This window comes from Lonchura striata, chromosome 14, assembly GCF_046129695.1.
Source record: "Lonchura striata isolate bLonStr1 chromosome 14, bLonStr1.mat, whole genome shotgun sequence".
Taxonomy (NCBI): Eukaryota; Metazoa; Chordata; class Aves; order Passeriformes; family Estrildidae; genus Lonchura; species Lonchura striata.
Window position 1 is genome coordinate 8,423,527 of NC_134616.1, and position 21,373 is coordinate 8,444,899.

General features: G+C 39.9%; 1 protein-coding gene across 3 annotated transcripts in view; it reads right to left on the bottom strand.

Annotated features, from left to right (window-relative positions):
• The window catches only part of IL1RAPL2 (interleukin 1 receptor accessory protein like 2), a 341,565-nt gene that overhangs the window by 77,392 nt on the left and 242,800 nt on the right, over positions 1 to 21,373 (bottom strand). For all 3 annotated transcript variants that reach the window (XM_021548466.3, XM_077786515.1, XM_077786516.1), the window contains one exon: positions 17,312 to 17,386. In XM_021548466.3, coding sequence (XP_021404141.1) covers positions 17,312 to 17,386 — 75 coding nt within the window. The remainder of the gene's footprint in view (positions 1 to 17,311; positions 17,387 to 21,373) is intronic.

The following is a 21,373-nucleotide window of genomic DNA, read 5'->3' on the forward strand; positions in this document are numbered from 1 at the left end:
TTTTGGGGTGGGATCCTATGGTATATGACCTCTGTTTTGTTCTGGAGCAAGACAACTCCAGGGCTCTGGGGTCTACATCTTGAACACAGTCTGCATTGACCAGTTATTAAAAATAGCACATTTTAGCCTGAACTAGGCTATTTTCTCTCATGCACTGGTCCTCTACAGGGTGTACGTGTAAAGGCACATTCACACATAATTAACAATTACAGACTAGGAATTTCACTCTGGCTATGTACCAAGGCTCAGATCCTTGACTTTGAAAGGGTTTTAAAATCAAGTAATTTATATAACTTCAGGTTCAAGAGTTTAACACTGGACATCTAGCTTTTTGGAGGGACAGAGGCAGAAGGGCCCTCTGATCTCCCACTTTAAGCCCTCATTCCACAAGCCACAGGAGGAGGTCAGAGAGCAGAACATCTTGAACTGGGCAAAGTCCAGTTCCTGACTGGAGAACTGACACTGATGGAGAGCCACAGGCTGATGAGTTGCTGCATTTCTTTATCACCTCCTCTGGAAAAAGCCTGTGCTGTAAGTCTGGGATGCACTCATAGCATCAGCACAATGTAATCACTCCTTGTTACACATGTCAACCCAATAGTCACAAGAGCTCTCCATCAGCAGTTCCAACTCCCTGTACATGTAACTCACAGACTAAGCCATGTGCTGTGTGTTGGACACAGCAGAGATTCTCTAACTCTTCCCAGCTCTTTATCCTTCCTTGTGGGCCTCCCAGACTGCCCTCCTCACACTGAGCTTCTCAAAGTGCTAACAGCCAGACCTGGAGACTGACTGCTGCAAGGATCCCATCACGGTGCCAGACGTGAAAATAAAATTTCTGCAACCCCACATGAGTGTATTCCCTAGGGATTGTATTACTCCTTCTGGTCACAGCAGCTCTTCCAAACACTTCCCAAGCAGACTCCCTCATTGTTTTTACATCCTTTTTACAGTCTCATGGCCATGCTGATTTTGCTGTCCCAAAGTGCCTATTGTCTGTACCTCTGTGTCACTATGTACTGTCCCCATTTCAGTGTAACTCCAGAGCAAAGCCTTCCTGACTCTTGGCTTCTGAGCTTTTACTAAAGTGTTCTCTAACTTTTCCCAGTTCTTAGCTGCCATTTTTATGTCCCACAAGCTGATTTACCACAGCACTGTTGTCAACACTGAATGTGGCTCCTTTAAAGTTGCAATTTTTGATTTGAATTTTGTCACAGGCAATACAGCTGAAACTTTTCAACAAAATTGAAGAAAAAAAAAATAGAATTTATCTATACAATAGAGCCTCCCAGTGCTACTACCATTTGGTTGACTACAGTTTGGAAAAAGCAGGGACCAGAGGTTCTCTCTTCTCTCTGTCTTGCACTCCCATGCCAGGCAGCCTAGCTGCTCTTAGCAAAGTGAGCACAAAATCCTACTGGATGATTTTGTGGAGCTGACACCCACAGGGAAGTAGAGCAGGAGTTACTGGATGGAGATCAAAAATACTATGGACACTTACCATAAATCAAGCTCTTTGGCAGTGGCAGGAGAGGGCCCTCTGAGTCTCAAATTTCAACTGTTGTGGGACTGAGCTTTGAAAAAAGATTTTTCCTAAGGAAAATGCACATCTTTAAACACAGTTACCATAGGGAACATGGAAGAACCACATAAAACAGATTTTCTGGATGTGCTCAAAGTGATTGTGCCAGGACTTGGAACAGGAGGAGATTACCTCAGAACTGTGCTGCTCCTAATTTAAAAAGACAGCAAGTTATCATGTCTTAGAAAGTTACTTACATGACTGGGACATGGTAACTGGCAATATATGCCCTTTCAGCATTTCGGAAATGTATTCTAAGCTATCCTTAGTGGGGAAAAAAACAAAAAAACCAAAACCAAACACCCAAACCCTCTGCCCTCAAAAAATTACAATGAAAAATACTAAAACTGCAAGAGGAAATCTAAGATTACTTACTAAAATTCCCTATCTTTAGAATGGCTCAGGAATTCCACATGACTACAAAAAGGAAAACCCCATATCCACAAAGCTGTGCAGTCCTTTTTTATAAATTATTATTTTAAAAACATATTGAATCACAAGACAGGCTGTAGAGCTCCAATACCCTCAACACAACCAAATCCTACCAGAGCCAAGTAATACCAATGCCAAAAGACACAGAACTGGGGAATATATATGGACCACATCATGAAGGAATACTTGCAACTCTCTAGGGATTTGGCAATGTTTTATTAATGTGCTGGCTCTCTATTCTCATTTGAAACACAACTAGAAAACAAAAATGCATGAAGCTTAACACATCACACCAAAGGGTTTTATTTTCCCAAGGTTAAATGTACCAAAGTTGGCTGATACACAGAACAAGAATGAACAAATCTCAAGGAAAAAAAAAGTGAAAAGAAAAATCACTGAGTTTTTGATGGTGCAATTGTGCTTTCTCTTTGTGAACATCTGAGAGAATCATTCATTCATATTCTGAATGGGTAAAGGCAACTGAAACAGGTGGTCTATTGCTAGATCCATTAAACAAGAGATTTATGCGTTACATATCCATCTTGAGGCAATTAGGGTGATCTTTTTTTTTCTCTTTTATGGCTTCATTGAAATTTTTTAGCAATAAAGCAATTAAAAAGTAACTATCAAAGCATTTATCTATGATATCAAAGACAACCAGCCTTTATCAGAGAAAGGCTGCTTCACTTTCCATCTTTAGAAAATACAAATTTAGAGCAACATTCACACTTAAGACAGTGACATAATGCTGCCATTGTCCCAAGCCTGAATGGTGAATGATGGGGTATGGACTATCTAAATCACTGTTTGCTTTCTCTTTTGGAAAATGATTCTTTTAAGTTTGACTTTAATCTCACGAGGCACCCAGAGAAATGAAATTGCTGTAAAATAAATCTTGAAGTAACCTTGCTGCATGTGCTCTGGGTTTGTATAGACACTGTCCTAATAGGGAGCACAAAATCCACATAGAATAATGTTTTTTAAAGCTCAGGTTGATGTGACAGCTGGAGCCAGCCAGACACTAAAACATAAAACAATGTCTGTTGCAAAAGGCTGCAAGTGCTAAAAAGGTTTTTTTAGAGGTATTTCATATCAGTGGTAGAAACTACTCTGTGACATAGTCCCCAAAATCTCCTCCAAGAAGATGCAACAAAGAGGGGATATGCAGAATGTAGTCCTCATGTTCCCTTCCCTGCCCTCCCCCCAAAAAACCTCAATTTGTAGGTTTTTTATTCAACCACCAAAGCAGCCAAAGCTCTGTCTGTCAGCAATCTAAACAATCCAGGGACTGGGCACACACTGACTGAGAGCAAACTACAGGGACGGAAGCAATTTCTTCAGGTGTAAGAACCTGCTGTGGCTGCCAGGCTGTTCCATTTCCTCCCTGGAAATACTCACAGTCAGGTTGGACAGGGCTCTGAGTGACCTGGTCTAGTTGAAGACATTCCTCCTCCTTGTAGGGGTGATGGACTAGATGGCATTTAAAGGTCCCTTCCAACTCAAACTATTCTACAATTCCATAATTTTGGGCACTACAGATGACTGTACCTCTCCAACCACACACATTTGATACATTTCAACAGCAAAGATCAGAAATGTATTAAAGAAGCTGACAAATGAAAGCTATATTAATAATTTGATTATGAAATTTAAATTAACTGCTATGAAGTGGTGAACAGAAAGAGAGAAGAGGTACACTGCCAAATCCATCAACATATTTTTAAAATCTCCAGCTTCTTAAATCATAACACAGTGCATGCTGAACCAGGAAAGGTCATGAGAGATCAGCTCAGCCATCCCCAGCTCCCAAGATTGGCCAAATATTAGTAAGCTAACAAGACTTAGCTGCATTTTTTTACTGCTACTCTGAGTAAATTATTATACAGCCTGCTCTCTGTTGTGTGTACAGTCAGATGTGGGATGGTGTGGAAAGCCATAAATCCATTAACATAAGCTCTATGGGATACGCTGTGGGAAATGGAGAAGCTAGATAGCACTTCTTAAAGTGCAGTTCTAGTGATGTACTTACAGGTAAAGTGCTATCTGCATTTACAGGAAACAAAAGGCAAAAAGTCCCTTGAGTCTGATATCTAAGTCAGTCTTGTGATTTATAAATAACCAATTCTTGATTTCTGAAAGCTAATAATTCCATGTATCCTAAAAAGCAAAGTGCACAGTCACACAATATTCCATAGGAGTAAACCCAGCAATTATATTCAGTTCAGAGCAGAGCACACATTGCAAATGGAGCTCTTGGTCTTATTCCACCCTATGTTAGATAAGTTCAGTAGTTCTGGAAATACTGCAGCACATTGTGAATGATGGATGAAATGAGAAATCTCTGCTCAGTGCACAGCAAGTAGCCAACTCCCTCCTGGGCTGCATTGTTTGCTTTCAAGGTACTTAATATGCAACTTCAGTGAGAGACATTCAGAAAATCCCAGTGAGTCCATTTGTCTCAAGAATAAAAATAGAATGCCGCAGTTTTGTCCCTGGGCTTCAGTTTTTTTTATTCAATTTTTATTTTATTTCTGCCTACCTCCATCCAGTGAACTCCCTTGTCAGGGTGCATTATGGACTCAAAACATAAACATCTACCACTGCTGGTTGCTCAGTTACAGGAAAGGTTTAAGAGACTGGTTGCTTCATCTCTCACTAATCAGACAATTTATACTGCAGGAATACTGCTTTTTGAAAATGTATTGTAAGTGAATAATCCATCACTTTTTTTTTAATCAGGGACCACTGAACCACATTGTTTTCTGCTGCACTTTGGGCAGCTTGATTTCTATAATATAATAATATAATTCAAGCCACAAGCAGTTTGGATTGGCTTTCACTGAGCTGATTTTCCATGAAATACAATCTGCTGGACAGAATTACCATGGAGAATGAAAGATTTAGTCTTTTGCTCACAAGCAGCACAAGTTGGCTTACAAAAACTTATGTCAAAGTTTAAGACATGGCTTCACTTTTTCTGGGCTAGGGAGTCACTTCTCCCTGACTATATCATTACATTATTTCAGGTTGTTGTGTTGGGTTCATGGTCAGCTGCTAAGCTGCTCCTGAAAGGTCAAAACTGCCAAAATCTGGCTATTGCTTTGTCTCTCTAGTCCCTCACTCCTGCCAGATAGTTGGTATCATCTATTTACTACTTGCAATAACTGCAGACAATATATTACTTCCTACATGCATAGGCCATAGAGGTCAAAAGTTGCTTTATTCCTAAGTGCAATAGCCTCTGTTGTAATCCCATAAAACAGTAAAATACCTGAATGCACTTCTTCTGCATCTCTATAGTTAGTAATGGGGCATGGCAGGAAGAGAAAAGGATTAGCCCTATCACCACAATTCCTCCCACGAGGTTGGTTCCTTCAAAGGAGAAGACAGGAAATTATTTAGAGATTTTATAGTGTTATAGTTTTATTGCCTCCTTTATTGGCACTGTAAGGCTGTACACACAGCCTTTATACAGAAAATTTATTACTAGATACAGGATTTCAATCTAAAGATACAAAATTTGCCTGAGGAAGAACAGTAAGTCTTTCCTGTGTCCTTATGCCAGGCTCCCTTCAAAGTCCATGGACCAAGAGTGCAGGACACATATTTAGCACAGTGGAAGAGTGGGATGCCAGGTTTGCTTGGATCAGCTGTCCAGGCTCCTTTCAGCTGACAGTGTGGTGCTGGCTTCCAGGTGTCAGGAAGGTTTTTCTGTTTCTTTCTCAGCAGCATCCAACCTCACTCTAAATGTCTGTAAATTTGTTTGAATCCATCATTAAAGCAACATCCACTGTGGGAATGCCCTGGGTGCTCCACCGGTCCATCACTAATTATCGTTCACCCAATGTGGTATTTTAATAACACCCAGCTCTAAAGATGTATTTATTTTTATGTACATATCAAAGCCCTGACAGCTTTATTTCCTTGGAAGGGAGGGTGGAACTGTTCCAGCAGATTTTCTATTTTCCACCAATTCCCTCAAGGATATTAAGGGCAGAGAGCAGAGTGGGTAATTCCCATCTCTGGGTAGAAAATGAGTCAGACTAGTTATGCAACAGAGGCTTTCACTGATTAAGAAGGATGCTATGTTCAGGTAGACAACTGGCCAGAAACAGATGCTATTTGTGGGCATAACTGAGAATTAGCTAATTGGCTGTTTATTAAAACAGGTGTTTGTGGGGACTCACGTGTCTGACACTGCAGATGTGGCATTCTGCTAGAGAACATTGGTTCCCTTCCCAGTTACACTTACGCTTCAACTGAGTTGATGCAGGAACTAAATTAGATTCAACAGAGTCAGCATCAGCTTTGAAAACTGGTGATTTCAATCAGAGACATGGCAAAAAAAAAAAAAAATACAAGTTTTTACTCATGCCAGCTGTTCTGCTGCCCACTTTTGATCTCCTAATCATTCATTATTGTGGTCAAAAAATCCCCAAAAACCTTCTTTAAAATGTTTCTCTGGTTTCCATTAGAAGAATAACAACAAAATCCAGCAAGCAAACTCTTCACACGTTTCTAAAATTCCCAAAGATCTAGCCAAAATACATCCTATTCATACCACAAGGAACAGGAACATAAGGAGAGCAATGTCTCCTCAGATGGAAATCAGGCTCATGTCAGAGCAGGAACACGACACTGTCACCGTGAGTCCATGCACCCTTCTCCCAGGAGACATCATTCCCATTGATCCTTGAGATCAAGGTGTGTCTGAAGTGTCATCACTCAGATCCCATGGGCAGCAGGCTTCACTTTGGGAGTTCACATGATTGCATCATTTCTTTAAAGGCATGCCATGGTGGCAGTAACATAGAATACCATCCCAAACATATCAGGTCAATTTTTTGACACAACAAAAGACAACAATTATTCTACATTTGTAACACAGTAATGATGGGTGTTTCTTCATGGGACTGAACATACCCTTGCTAGACATAAGTTCCTTTGGCTTGTAGTGCAACAGAACACAGTGAGCTAGACTGGGCCTGGAGGTATCAATGCTGTTTTACATCTCTGTTCATAATTTAAACCCTCAGCTACTCTCATTTGACAGCTAATTTCTGCTGTGCCAAAAGTTGACATAAACCAAACTTCTGATAATATCTCCCTGAATGCTTAAAGTGATGTTCCTGAACATGATGTACTTTTTAGTTATGTAGGATAACAGAATCACAATTCAAAAATACTATTTGCAGCAGAAGTTTGCCAAAGCTCTCTCAATCAAAATATATTTGTAATTTTAATTAATGTGGCCATAGAAACAAGATTAATGGAAACTCTGACAGGGATTTCAGTGTTTGAGACTGTAAGATAAATAACTACAGAAGAGGAAATAAGCCAATGATGCAAATACACCAATATTTACAAGTTAGTTACAGAAGAGTCTTCTATCACAGAAAAAAATGAATCTGCATGGTCAGTTTTGCTGAAATGTTGATAGAATACCTCACTACACAGCTGGCACAGAATATTGTACAAGACAGGCAGGAACCAATGTTCTAATACAAAATCAGCACAGAAAACAAGATGCTTGCAAACTCCCGGAGAGGATTTACTGATACCTCCTCAAAAAGCTATTCTAAGGCAGCCACACCCATCGTTACACACTACAGTGGTGTGAGCCCCTTGTGGATTTCCTGGCGTTTTTTACAGGCAAAACTACGCAAAAAATTCAGGTGTTTGGAATCACAAGTTTGTTTAAGAGGCTTCTGACTGAGGAGGCATTTCACACAAGAGAGGTTAGGCTGTGAAGGCATCAGCTGAATTGTGAGAGGCAGGGTTTAAAACCCTGACACAGAGAGGCAGCATATTCTGAAGCTTGCCTGCCTCAGAACAACTGCTCAAATGCAGCAGATCCCCTCTCAGAGGCATGGTGACCACAGGATGAATAACAACTTGATAACTACACACCACTCACCATGCCAGGTGATATTTAGAAAAGGTAAACCACAGTCCTAAATAAAAGCACTTGGTCAATGATCCTCAGTAAAGCAGATTCCTTATTGCACACAGTGTAGTCTCTTCAACTCAGTTTCCAAAGTGAGTTAAGCAGGAAAGGCAGGTGGGTTCTGGTAAAACCAAGCCACAAGTACCCACTGCACTTACTAATGAAATTCTCTGCCTACTCTATATGCATTCACTCCACTGGAGCAGTGCTCAAATGTTACAGCAAAGCAGTTTTCTGCATGCAATGTTTTTTAATATCAAGAATTTGAATGACAAGGCTGCAGAATATGATCTATAAACTGGATTTCAAATTCATCAAAACAGATGAGGAAATAATTAAAAAGAGCTTACAGTAGTGTGATTGGGAAACAGAAATCCTGATTTGATCAGCCTGTCCAATCACAACAGTTTCACATATCAAACTCTGAGTATTCAGGACTTGACAATACATTATTCAGAATAGTGTGTAAAGTCCAGAAGCATTTAGAGGATGTATCCAAGGAAACATCCACATGGACAATTTTTCCTTCATAAACAGAGACAAAATTCAGAGAATAGAGTGTTTGCTAATATTTGATCATCTCACTAGTAATGAAAAAGTACACTTAACACACCAGTTGTTTTTCTTGTTAAAATTAAAATTACTTCATCCTAAGTATTTAAATTCTCAACTCAAACCACTGAGTTTGATCAAAGTAACATGAAAAATACTTGAGTTTGCAAATGGTTTCATCATATTTGGCCAGGAAAGCAATGTAGCACCATTTACAAACTTCATCACTGATATTATAGCAGTGGCATATTCAGCTCACTTAAATTTGCAACTCTACTGGATATAAAATAAAATTTTCTTAGGCCTTTTAATTAATGCAGTGTACAAGACCATCAGTGAAATTTGTATCAAAGTAATGTAAAACATTGCTCAAGTAAGTGTTTAGGCCCCTGTGAGCTGAAGTAATGGCACACCTGACTGCATCAATGAGATCTCCATGGAAGTTTTCATGACTAATTATATTCATTTACTCATGGGACTAGAGCCAAGCATGATAAAATTAGTAAGCTTCTCATATAGTATAAGCAGATAATAAAACTTACTCAGTAGCAGATAGTTCCAGTCATCATTCACCACGTGGCTTGTTTTACACTAAAAGAGTATGGTAGAAATCAGAGCACCTCCGCTGCCTTTCCTCAGATTACTGCTTCCTCTATTTTTTACTTTCCATCTGATATCTGGGAAGTCACGTAACACGTCTTCAGTAGGTAATAAAAATATCTCTTAATTTCAAGAGAAGTCTTGCTTTGACTGTCTTTCATTTGGTCGTCATTGGATTGCAATATCTAACACAAAAACTGTAGCTCAATCTCGTTCTAATGGTCGAAGTTCAATTACCTAATACAAACTATTTGTTTCTGTTGGATGAGACAAGCACAAGGGTATTGAGGATGAAGGTAAGAGCAACATTTATCAAACGTGGATTAAATGAAGCAAAGATTTGGTGAGCAGAATTCCATTTCACTTCTTTTGAAGGACTATGACAGCTTTGATTTTCACGGCCTCTAAGATCATGACATTACGGTATTGAAATTTTAAGAAATAAAAATTATACCATCAGTCTTCATTTTCTGCATTGCTGCCTTTGGAACAGATTACAAAATACAATTTTCTATTATTTTTCAGTGAAGGAGGAAAAAATCAAGAGAACACTTAGTCTAGATTTTAATCTTCCCTGCCCACTGAACAGCAGTGCTGTGATGCATGACCCTGACCTTTCCCAGCCCCGTATATTTTGACTGTTTGCCCACTCAGCTCCATCCCTATGTTTTAGTGAGGCTGTAAACAAAAGATGTGGAATGGCATGTCCAGCAAATCACAGAATGCTGAAAAGGTCAAAATAGTAGTGCTGAATGTTTCTACTCTGTAATTTACAGAATATATGAGGCATTCATAGCTTAATAACTCATTCACATGACAAACACTGTAGAGGGAATGTAAAATGGCAGCACATGAATTTCTTTCAGTGACAGTGCTTCCAACAAGCATGGAAAATGGTGCAAACTTTGCCCTGTGGTTCTCTTTTCTGGAACATTAATATTGTCTGACTTCCAATGCACAATAGCATATGTCAGTGGATGGTGAAGTTAAATGTCTGTGTTTGCAGTCAGGCTCAGAGCCCAAAAAGGCAAGGTCCCTGAGGCAAAAATCCAGGTCAAAGCTTTTTCTATCTGTACTCCTCCTTTGCCCTTCTTGGAGCACTTCCCCAATACCAGGTGATTTTATTGTCACAATGTTCCTGAAAACCAGAGAAGCAATATCCTCACCTTAAATGAGGGCAGGGCCCTGGTCAAGGTCAGGAGAGTTACAGCAGAAAAAAGCCCCACAACTCTTACCAACAGCCCTAAGCCCCTGCTCTTCACCAAGACCATCTTTTCTGCTTCTCATGGACTGAACTTCATTTTTGCAGAAACAAATTTGTGCCCATTTCCTAGACACCAGTTAAATGAAGTAAATTGAGAAACCAAACAAGAGATCCTTTAGCCAAGCTCAGCACAGCTGCATGTCTGTGTCAGCTGAAATAATGTTTGCATTGGTTGATGGCAGTTTAATCCTAATGAAATGCTACTGGTCCATGTCCTGGATACCCTCACACTACAGTCACCACTTTCAGAGGAAGATTTACTGGAGCAAGGTGATTTGAGGCATTCCTCAATCATCATAAGTTAGCTAATGCCCTTGGATGAGTTCCTTGGGACAACTGTAAGTCAGGATATACTGAAGTGCTTCCTCTTAACCACTTTCTTGGAACAAAAAGAAAACAACACATTGATCTATAGTATTTCTGTTTCAAAACTAACTGCAAGGGTGTCTATCTGACACCAATTAATCAATTTTTTCTATATAGGCAGACTCATATTGCCTTAAGAGCATATACTGACCTAACATCCACTGAACCCAACATAAGCAATAGTTTATAGAAGTGCAGAAAAAAAACTGGAAAGTGCTAAATCTTGATTTCTGACATATCTGTGCCAATCCCATGGATCCCAATGGGTGTAAAAATCACAGATCAGCAGTCAGAATTTGTCTTGTCTTTTCAAGTCCATTAAAAAAAAGAAAGAAGCATCCAATGAACTGTACTGTTCCACAGATAAAAACATGGATTAACCATACAAAAGGCAAAACAACAGTGGATTTACACCAGCTGAACCACAGATCCCAGCCCAGATCTCTGAAGTGCAGCATTTCACCATTATCCCAAGAGAAGCAGGGATATTAACAACAGACCAAATTAGCATCAAAGCATTAGCAGTACTACACTTTGGGTATTTAGGGAACTACTTCTAAACCTAAATGTCAGACAATTTGTCTCTAATATTCCCTGTAGATTAGTACAGAATGATTGCAATAGATGTAAATCCTGCCTCCTTTCCTACAGGCATGTACAGCTGAAAAAGCTGTGGAGCTGTATCCTTTGTGCTGCAAAGGAAGGCAGGTCCTAAAGACCATCCCTTCAGTTTCTTATTTCCTAGTGAAAATTGCTCCTTTATGTACTTCTGTGCAGAACCATGGAGCTTGTGGTACATGAGTCCGCACTGCTGGGAGGAGAGGATTTTCCAGCACCAAGCCTGGGGTGATTCACACAGCAAGTCCATGAGCTGGTGAAGGGAGGGGAACAACGTGTCAGGTTTGGTCCACCCGTGGGAAGAGCAGGGATGTCCCAGCTTATCTGTGGGAGGAGGTGGATGCAGTGAAGAGCCATGGATGACTGGAAGCACATGTGGAGGAGACAGCAGTGAATGTACCAGCTTGCTCCTCCAGACAGCAACAGTACAGGGAGACACAGCTTTGAGATGAAAGTTCATCGTGGGGACAACTGGGGATAGAGGGAACCAAATTTTTGCTGGTGTTGGGGTGGAGGGGACACTACCCACAGGTCTCCTCTGCCTTTAGTCCTTCCCTCTGCTCTGTCATTCAGACCTGAATTTTTGAGGTGACGTAGGTCACTGCACACGGACGGAATAAGGCAGTAGGAAATGATTTGGGGTGAGACTGTCACTTATCCCCCACTCAGGCCTTGCACTTGGAAAGAACAATGAGTCTCTGTGGGTAACTTTCAGACAGCCTCTTTGCTGACTCAGGACCCACTTGGATCAGGTCCCCTCTGATTCCTCAATGTTTGCCTCTCATCTGCCATCCCAGACGAGCCGGGAGGTGCAAAGCTCAGTTTGACCCCGCTCAAAGAAACCCAGACCTCCCTCTGAGAGCCCCTGCCAAGCCCTAGGCTGGAGAATGTCTGGGAGGAGCTGGGAGAGGAAAGAAAGGCAGCATGGAGTAACCAACATGCAGGAACCCTGGTTTTTCTAGGTACCCACTACATCCCTGAGCAGTTGTCACACATGGCCCTTTAATCAAACCTCAAATCAAAAGGCATGTCCACAACACTCAAGAGGTCTCACCATGGACAAGTATCAGTGCTCTTTCCACACTGCAAGCACACTAGATAAGAATTTCTTACCAAGTTCACTTTCAAATCACTTGCTCTATTTGAAGCATTTTACAGTTCAAATTATCTGTATTGCTTTCTGTCCAAGATCACCACTCTATTCAATTGCTTATCAAGTACCTGTATCTTTAAATATGAAAGAATGCAAGAATTTAATGAGCAAATCTGTAATGAGACAGTGCTGGATTGTTTTGAATAGACAGGCTTGGTATGAAATGAATGCCTCAAACATTTTGCAGGGCTTTCTTTGTTAAAAATTATTATTTAAGAAGAGAAGTGGCATCTCTGTGAAAATTAAGACTGTGGAAAGTGAAGTGGTATATTTAAAATGTCAGTAAATGCATGAATTTTCACTCCTCAAATAATTCCTTCCAGCCACTGCTACTAACCAAAAGGGCTTTTTTACTCCTGACTATTTTTAGTCTACTCCTATACCTGTCAGCAGATGTAACTTTGTACATTCCCTTGCACTTGTTTTACAGTAGCTCTATTGATCTCTATTGATCTGCCTAATAATGAGTCCCAGGGAATTGTGCTGTTAAATCTTTTAGAAACAAAATCTTTCTGAACAGTTCAGCTATTAGGAATAATGACAATCCTCATAAACTACGTGTTTTCTTTTCTCAGCATCTTTAGAAACAGAGAAAGTACCATGACAAAAGCAAGTTAAACCCCTTGACATCCTTTCTGTTCAGTAAATGAATTAACACAGAGGACTCTTGCTTTGTTTTGTAAGACTCCTGCTACATTTCCTAAGTAAACACCTGAAAGCAAAACCAGGACATAGCTGAAAAGCAAATGATATGTAATTTATATATTCAATTAATATAGACCCAAACATGCAAAATTCATTCCAGTTATCTAACTCATTCATAAGAAGACAAACTTAACACTGCACTCACTGTAATACATGGTACAGAATTAACAGATTTAGCACCTATTTTGATATTGTATTTTTACCTTTTTTGATACTCTGTGGAAGACACAAATGAAAAATAGCAGCTATGGTGCAAGCTAGAGAACTCTGGCAGCTGCTTATACATAGACTGGCTAGATATAGATCCTTACACATCTGTGTCCAGCCAAAAATCAGCAGAGCACAACTGTGCTTCCTTTTCCCCACAAATGCCTCTGCCCCACTGTTTCCACACCAGCTGAGAGCTGGCAGCACAACAGCTCCCAGGGATCAGTGGGATTTTGCTTCTTGGTGTTACTAAAACTGCAAATTCAGAGGAGAAACCTACTCTGTAATCAAGGAATCAAAACACAAAGGAGTGTTTTTCCTTCTTTCCATGTTCTCAAAGCACTAAGAGTCAACAAAGCTAGCTGGAAAAGAATGCAACAAATGAATTAAGAAATCAGCAGAGCAACGTTACCAACATGTCATCTTTGGCCTTACAGCACAGCATGCTCCACTTGCTGTCAGGCAGCTGTATGTGAAAGCAGATAACAGATCTTAAATTTACTGCTCACAGCCCCAAGACACCTGAATGAGGTCTCGATTTTTACTCTTCTAAATGACATAAGGAATTCTCTAAACAATCCATAAACACACTTAGGTTTATATGGTCAAAGTAACATAAAAGGGGCTCTGAAAAAGGGGCCTTTGAACAACTCAACCATGAATCACACTTTAATAAATTCCCAGTCAGAGCTGCACATGGGAGATGGTCTTCAAGGCCTTCTGCCAAAGCCACCCCATCTCCTGGGCATAAGAGCTGTGTATTTTGGCCTGTACTATCAAATTTTATTTTAATGTTATGAAGACAACTCAGGAATTTTTTTTTTTTTTTTTTGAGGAGGAACATTTTATTATCAGAATAATGCCATATCTTTGCAAAACATACACTATATATTTCTTAATACCAAGGTAGAGAAAGATTAAATGTGCCACATACCATGCAATCAAGAACTATTTTTATACTGACCTCAATGCAAAAAAAAAAGTTTGGGGTTTTTTCCTAATTTTTTGTTTTTTGGTTTTTTTTTTTTTTTTTTACAAAAAGGAAGCAGTAAATGGACAACACCAACAACAGAAAAATAACAAAAAAATCAGCCATTATTTTCTAGGTTGGCCCAGAGAAGAAATGATTATATGACTTGGTAAAGCAAATGAGTGAAATTGTTTTGGACTATTTCTCCATTCCCCTGGGATTCTTTTCTGTCCTCCTGTCAACCCTCCCCCGTCTCTGGCTCTGTTTCTCCACCACAAGCAAATACAGAAAACTAAAAAGAAGCAAATTCCAGTTTCTGCTTCTCTCTAATCTTGACAAGATTGGTTTTAGATCTCTGTCATATTCCAAAGAAAAACAGAAAATACAAAATACACTCTTGCTCCTTAACCATGTTTGAAGCTTGAAGGAGCTCTTTTATCCACAGTCAATAAGAATGGTGCATACCTATTTTCACTAAAACTTCCTATAAGATCTGAAAGCTAAAAGGTGAATATTGAAGTTTGCAGACAGGCCAAAAAGCTGCTAAATAGTTAGGCCACTGCCTAGAGGCCTAGGGAGATTTTGCATTGTGTTGTGCAAATCATTAAGGATAAAGACAGTAAATAATTATTAATCCCCTCTATTTATAGAGAAAAGACAGCTATTTCTTTAAAGATTAGCTTTCCAATAGAAAACTAAAATAATCTCTGAAGAACAAGTAGATGGATTAAACTCCATTGCTTTTGTAGCTTAGTGACACATTCATACTTGCATAACTCCTGAAAAATCAGCCATATTGTGTGATTTGACTCCATGGGCTAAAGGGCAATTAAAACAGAATTTTTCTTTTAATATGTAATCAAATATTGATTAATTCCAATTTTTCAAAACTCCTAGGAGCTTAATAAGAGTTCAATGAAGTGACCTTATGGGTCCTTACATAAAACTTCCCTCCACCTTCTGTTGTGCAAATAATTCCCAGTCCCTCAAGGCTCAGGCACATTCCAGAGGCCAGCTCAGCCTTCCTGCCCCAAGCTGCTGGTGGCCTCCAGGAGATGAAGGTGCTCCCTGACATCTTCCAGCTTTATCTATTTGCCATGTTAAATCACAAGTGAAATCAATAAACTTTACTGCAAAAGAAGATAAGGATCTCTCATATCAATATGGTTTAGTGGCAATAACCAAACTTATTAACATATCAGAAAAAAAAAGCACCATATGTAAATTCTCTGATCTTAAGGGACAACTAATGGATTACATTCCAGCATATAAAAATGCAAGATTTGTACTTCCCTCTAGAGATATTCCAAAATCCTATTACTGAGTCACATCTCCATGGAGAGGAGGGGGTTTGTTTTAATTTTTTTAATCAGCCAAAACAAAATGTTTTCACACAAACAACAACAACAAAGAATTCAGTGCAAAATCAACAGAGTCCTGCTGGAACAGGGGAACTTGGAAGAGAAAATGAAGATGAAATGAAAATGCAGGAAACAAAAATGTGCACTCTGAGTGCATTTATTACACAGATGTATGCAGGGACAGCATGCTCCCAAAGGAAATCATTAGCAAGTTGACTTTTAAGAATTTAGACCAGGAGACTGAATTCAGCCTTTTGGACTGATCCAAACTTCAGTGACTGTGTTTTGCTTTTAACTCAGGTAGGATTTTAACTATGTCTTCAGATCCATTTTATATTCTCTTTTAGGGGCAATTTCTGTTTAGTTACAGATATTTGAGGCCTTTGGAGGGGAATCTAAAAATGCAGATATGCACCTGTCTGCAGAATTCATCTGGCCCTGGCTGCTGGCCAGATCCACTGCTGTCTTTCCTGTGCAAGCCCTTACAGACTCCTGAGTCAATTGAGGTGTATGAAAGAAAGCTAATCATTAACATTCACTAGGGTCACAAATAATTTATATTCTCACATTCAAGAATTCAAGCCCCATTTTTAAATACTTCACAGCATCCACAGTGCTCCTCTGACATTGTTTGGCACCCATTTAAGAACAAGGATGTGTCTTTGTACTCATCTCAAGTAGAGCCCCGTAGAATTTCACAAATACAAACAGCTTTACCACAATGTCACCAGCCCTCCTTGGATATTTCACACTGACTCTGCTTGTCATTAAACACCATTCCACCTCTGAATTCTAGACAGCTTTGGTATAAAGGAGGAAGAGAGTCAAGCTCAACAAGGAAGTGCCACAGTTTCAGCACTGAGTGAATAATCCCCATATGTAATACACCTCTTGCAATTTAAACTCATGGTGCCACAGTCCTTAACAGCAACTCCAATTTTGTCTCTTAAAATTAGAAATCTATTTTCAACTCACCGAAAAAAACTCTCTGGAATCTCAATGCTGAGCAGTTCTTTCAGTATCACAATGCCCTACAGCTCTCCCAAGTTAGCAGAACTCTCTAACATGACAGAAAATACAGGCTGCTAGCTGAGATTCAGAGATGTGCATTCACAGAAGAATATATAACAGGAGTGAGAAAAGCATACAAGCATTTTAGTCAAAAGCCCTTTCTGGTACACATTCAGAACAACCTAAAAATTCAATGCTTTACACTAACTTTTAAAAGGAATCAGCACTTATTTTATGAGAACATTTGTCTTAGGGTGAACATCAACTGACCAATACAACACCAATGTAGACATATTTTACTCATATATTAAGAAGAGCATGAGTGTTTTATATTTAATACCCATTGTAACCAATTAGTACTGCCATCCCCTGATGTTCACTCCCTTAAATTGCCGTGGCAGTAAATTCTATGGTTATAAATGAGAAGCTGCAAATTGATTTGCATGTAATAACTACCACTAAACCTTTCTTACTACTTTGAATTTATCCCATCTGCTACCAGAGTGGAAGTTTAGGATCTATTATTCCCAGAAGGGGACTTACCCAGCTGGACATCTATAACAGTTGGCTGGTTCTCCATGGGGAACAATGGCTTTGGAGGTTTGTCTGTGAGTAAAGCTAGAAAAGAAAATGAAATGGAAAAATTGAGACCAATGACTGCAAAAGAAAAGCAATCAAATGTTTGTATACTTGATGGCATGTAAACATTCATTACCTACTACAGCTGTTACACAGCCAATCTGTTACCACCTACCTTGTGGCCATGGTGATCCCCTGACTCAAGAGAAATGACCAGTTTCAAGAATTACATTTTTAGCACAAAGCAGTAAAACAAACTCAATTTCTCACTTTTAACTTACATGTAATAACTAGAACAAAGAGTTTAGACCCTCACATTGCAAAGTTAACATAATGAATTTGAAGTGCCAGACAAATCTATCTCAGTGTGACCAGTCCCAGCATGCAGGACTGTTGTCCCACGTGTCCCATTTATGCATGTCCAAAACAATACATAGAAAACTTGCACATAATTGTGCTTGAAGGACCCCAGCAGCTCCAAGGAGCTTAGACTCCCACCCAGCAGGTGGGGTACCCAGACCTCCCCTCAAAGCCTTACTGGGGACCCTGTCTCCTGCTGTGCAGAAATATCTCCATCTGAGAGCAGGAAACAATACCCCAGCCTTGTCCTGCCAAGGGACTGCTCCAGCAAGCAAATAGCACAACTATTAGAAAGCATAATTACAAGCACAGACTTCATGCCCCTTTTGAAACTTAGGGCCAGACTGTACAAATAGGTTTTGTAAATTTAGTTTAGCTTGCAATAAATTACTGTGTATTCCTAAAAATGGGGAGAAGTATTTTTAATAAAGTACAGTATTTTGCACCATGTGAAATTAAGCATTTAAAAATTACCTTCAAACTCTTCCTGTAAAAACTCATCACCCGAAATTATTTGACCAGAGTTTGCGAAGTAAACAACAATTGTCAACCTACAAACCAATTTCACATGCACAATGGCATCAGTGTCAGTTTCTGGTATAGTTACAACAGGGTTTTTTCCTTAGTCTTTTCTTCAATTTTTCAGGCTTTTCTTGCTACCTTTATGCTTTCTTTACATTATTATTTCTATTTTCTGGTAGTAAGTTGTACTCTGTTCATTGTAGAATATGCAGAAAAGTTCTGCAGCAGCTTCGTCCATGCTGTGCCAGTGTGCTCAGGCTTTCCTTACTTAATATTCTCTTCATATCCCATTCCCACCTACACCCTTTCTAACCCAATCCGACCAGGGCTTGTTTCCCTCAGCTTTACTTGCAACATTTGGAAGTTTTCTAAATGTGCTCCTACATGTCACATTTCAAATGATTATGATCTGCCATGTTCTTCTTGGAGAATAATCACCATAATGAACTGGCAGCCTGTCAGAGCTCTTTCCACAGGAACTGAGATGGCTCAAAGGGATTTTCAGCTGAGAAGGCAACAAACTGCTGGCTCTTCAGTGTCAGATGTGTTTACTGAATAAACAAAGGCTGTTCTTATTTTAGAGGTCAGGCATCAGATCACTTATTCACCTTATGAAATTCACTTTTGATCCTTCTTAAACAGAAAGGCAATACAAGACATTTTCAACTACAAGGGGCTATAGACTTATATGATCTCTGTACTTGACAGAAGTCGAAAACCAACATTTATTCAAATTCCAATTTCTCTATAATAAGTTTCTTTACTCTTGGAACAGTTTATAGACATGTGGCACTGATTTCCAGCTTTGCTCAAGGGAAAGAAGAACAAAAAGTTAGTGCTGTTACTGTATCAACATGTATTTAACAAAGCTAAGAGTATAAACTCTTGACCTCCCACAAAGCTACATGAAATTAAAACAATTAAATGTACTGCAAATGTTCTTCCTATTATCAAAGGGGCAGTAATTCTGCTATGAAACTGAATCTACCTCATCAAGGGAAGAGCTGGGATTCAGCTGTGTACACATTTTTTTTTTTTCCCTTCCAAATGCCATGGAATGTGGCATGTCCCTGGGCTGCTCTGAGCAGCAGCAATTACATGGTGAAGCCACTAGAGTAAGGATGACATCAGCTTCCCAAGGCAGCAATTCCTGTGGCCACCTGGACAGACCCACCTTTGGAAGGTACTGGGTCTGACAGTGCAGCAGCCTAAGGGGTTGCTTTGCCTTTCCTCGTCTTTCCAGGATTTCATCATCTAGGCTGGGACTGCCTTGGCTGGATTTGTTTATGGAAGACACGGGCAGATACAGAACTGACACTGAGGGAAGGCTTCTGTACCTTGTCCCAGGAGAACAGCACTCACTACCTGGGGCATGGCAGGAAGTCACAGGTGGTGGATGACAAGCTGGAAAGACATTTCTTTACCCAGAGGCACCTGGCAATGCAAGTGCCTCCCAAAAGAGACTGGTAAACATGGCCAGAGGCTGTTTAGCAGCCAGATTGCTCAGGAACTGTCTAAAGTGCTGTTTTCTCCCATGCTTATATTCACCCCATTCAAAAGTAACACAGACTTTAGGATAATAATCACGTTGCTGTGATTTCAACAATGCTTGTCACTCCACTTGTCCATAAGAGTTTTAAAGAGACAGTGTTGTACAGATCAATACTCTGTGATCCTCTGCAGCTCTTCACACAGGTGCATTTCCCTTCCCAGCATACATGATGCTTTTATTCTCTTTTTGTCATAGTCTCAAGGAGTATGCTGTCATACCAGAAATGCTGCAGAAAAGCAGAGAAGAGACCTGTAAAAGATTTGGTCTCTCCAATTAGTTACACAGTGATCTTTGTCAGATAAAGCAGAGCATGATGTGCTGCACAGGTCAACATTTAGCTACTCACAGGACCAACTAAAGAAGAAAACTGCCTTAAAGGAGTGGCTCCTGTTTTTAAGTGCCAGTGAAGCCTGAGAGCCTGGAGGCTCATTTCATTTTCTCCCAACACAGCCTTACTGTTTCAAAAATCTGTCATTCCATATTCAGACACACTAATGAGTTCTCTTGAAAAACTAAAAAGCAGTTGAAAACAAACAGCCTTAGGATATCTTTACATAGGGAAAAGCAGTGATAACCAGCTAGAAAAACTATCAGGCTTCTCAGTAAGCCCCAGTTCCTTCACAGTTTGTTATTTGACACAGCTCTATTTCCCCACACTATTTCCTACCTTCCCTCTGCAGCAGCTTCACAGTACCCACCCCACTCCAGTCAGACTTTTACAGCATCCACAGTGACAGACAGGGAGCCCAAACTGTTGCTACGATGAACTCAAGTCTCTTACTGCATAATTCGAGTGGCTCAGCTAAACACAACTTCTGAATTGAATGCAGATCCCCCTCCCCTGTTCCATGTAAAAGGGCATGGCTCAAACCAACAGGCATCACCTGTGCTCCAGGCCCTAAACTGCTCCAGTGTGAAGCCAGTCAGCACCAGGGTCATGCACTGAGATCCAGCTGCTTATGATTTGTGTGTGGGCCACTCAGCAGAGCTGGAGTGTTTTCCAGACCAGATAACTCTTAGAAGGGAGCTAAAATGTTAACTCCCATGTAGCTAGGAACTGTCAAATGCTGGGGAACAGCTTTCACCTTCCTTGTGGTGGATAATGACTTCCCTCTTCTTGAGATAAGCACCCAAAGTACATTTGCTGTTCTATAATTTTGCTATTGATGTACCTCCTGGACATTTGCTCATTTAATTTGCAATGATGAAATGAAAAATTATTAAATATTAAACAGAATGCAGGGAATCTAACAAAATTGCATGCCAACCTACTTCCTTCAATCAAAAGATCTGGCATTTTCCCACCATTAATTAACACAGAGCCTCTAGTATCATTCAATCAAGAATCTGGCTAACCTTTTGACAGCAGAACAGATCTGTTTGAATAGCATCCTCTGGGGCAAATAACTGCATGCCAAATCCTTAATCTGAAACAAGCTCATACCCAAAGTTAAGCTTTTGTTCACTCCCAGTTCAAATACATATGCTTCCAGACATGGCTTAGATCTACTTTGGCAAAGACAAACCTTGGCAGTGATACTGCAGCTTGCACTCCACAGATGACGACGGAGCTAACTGCATACAAAGCTCTC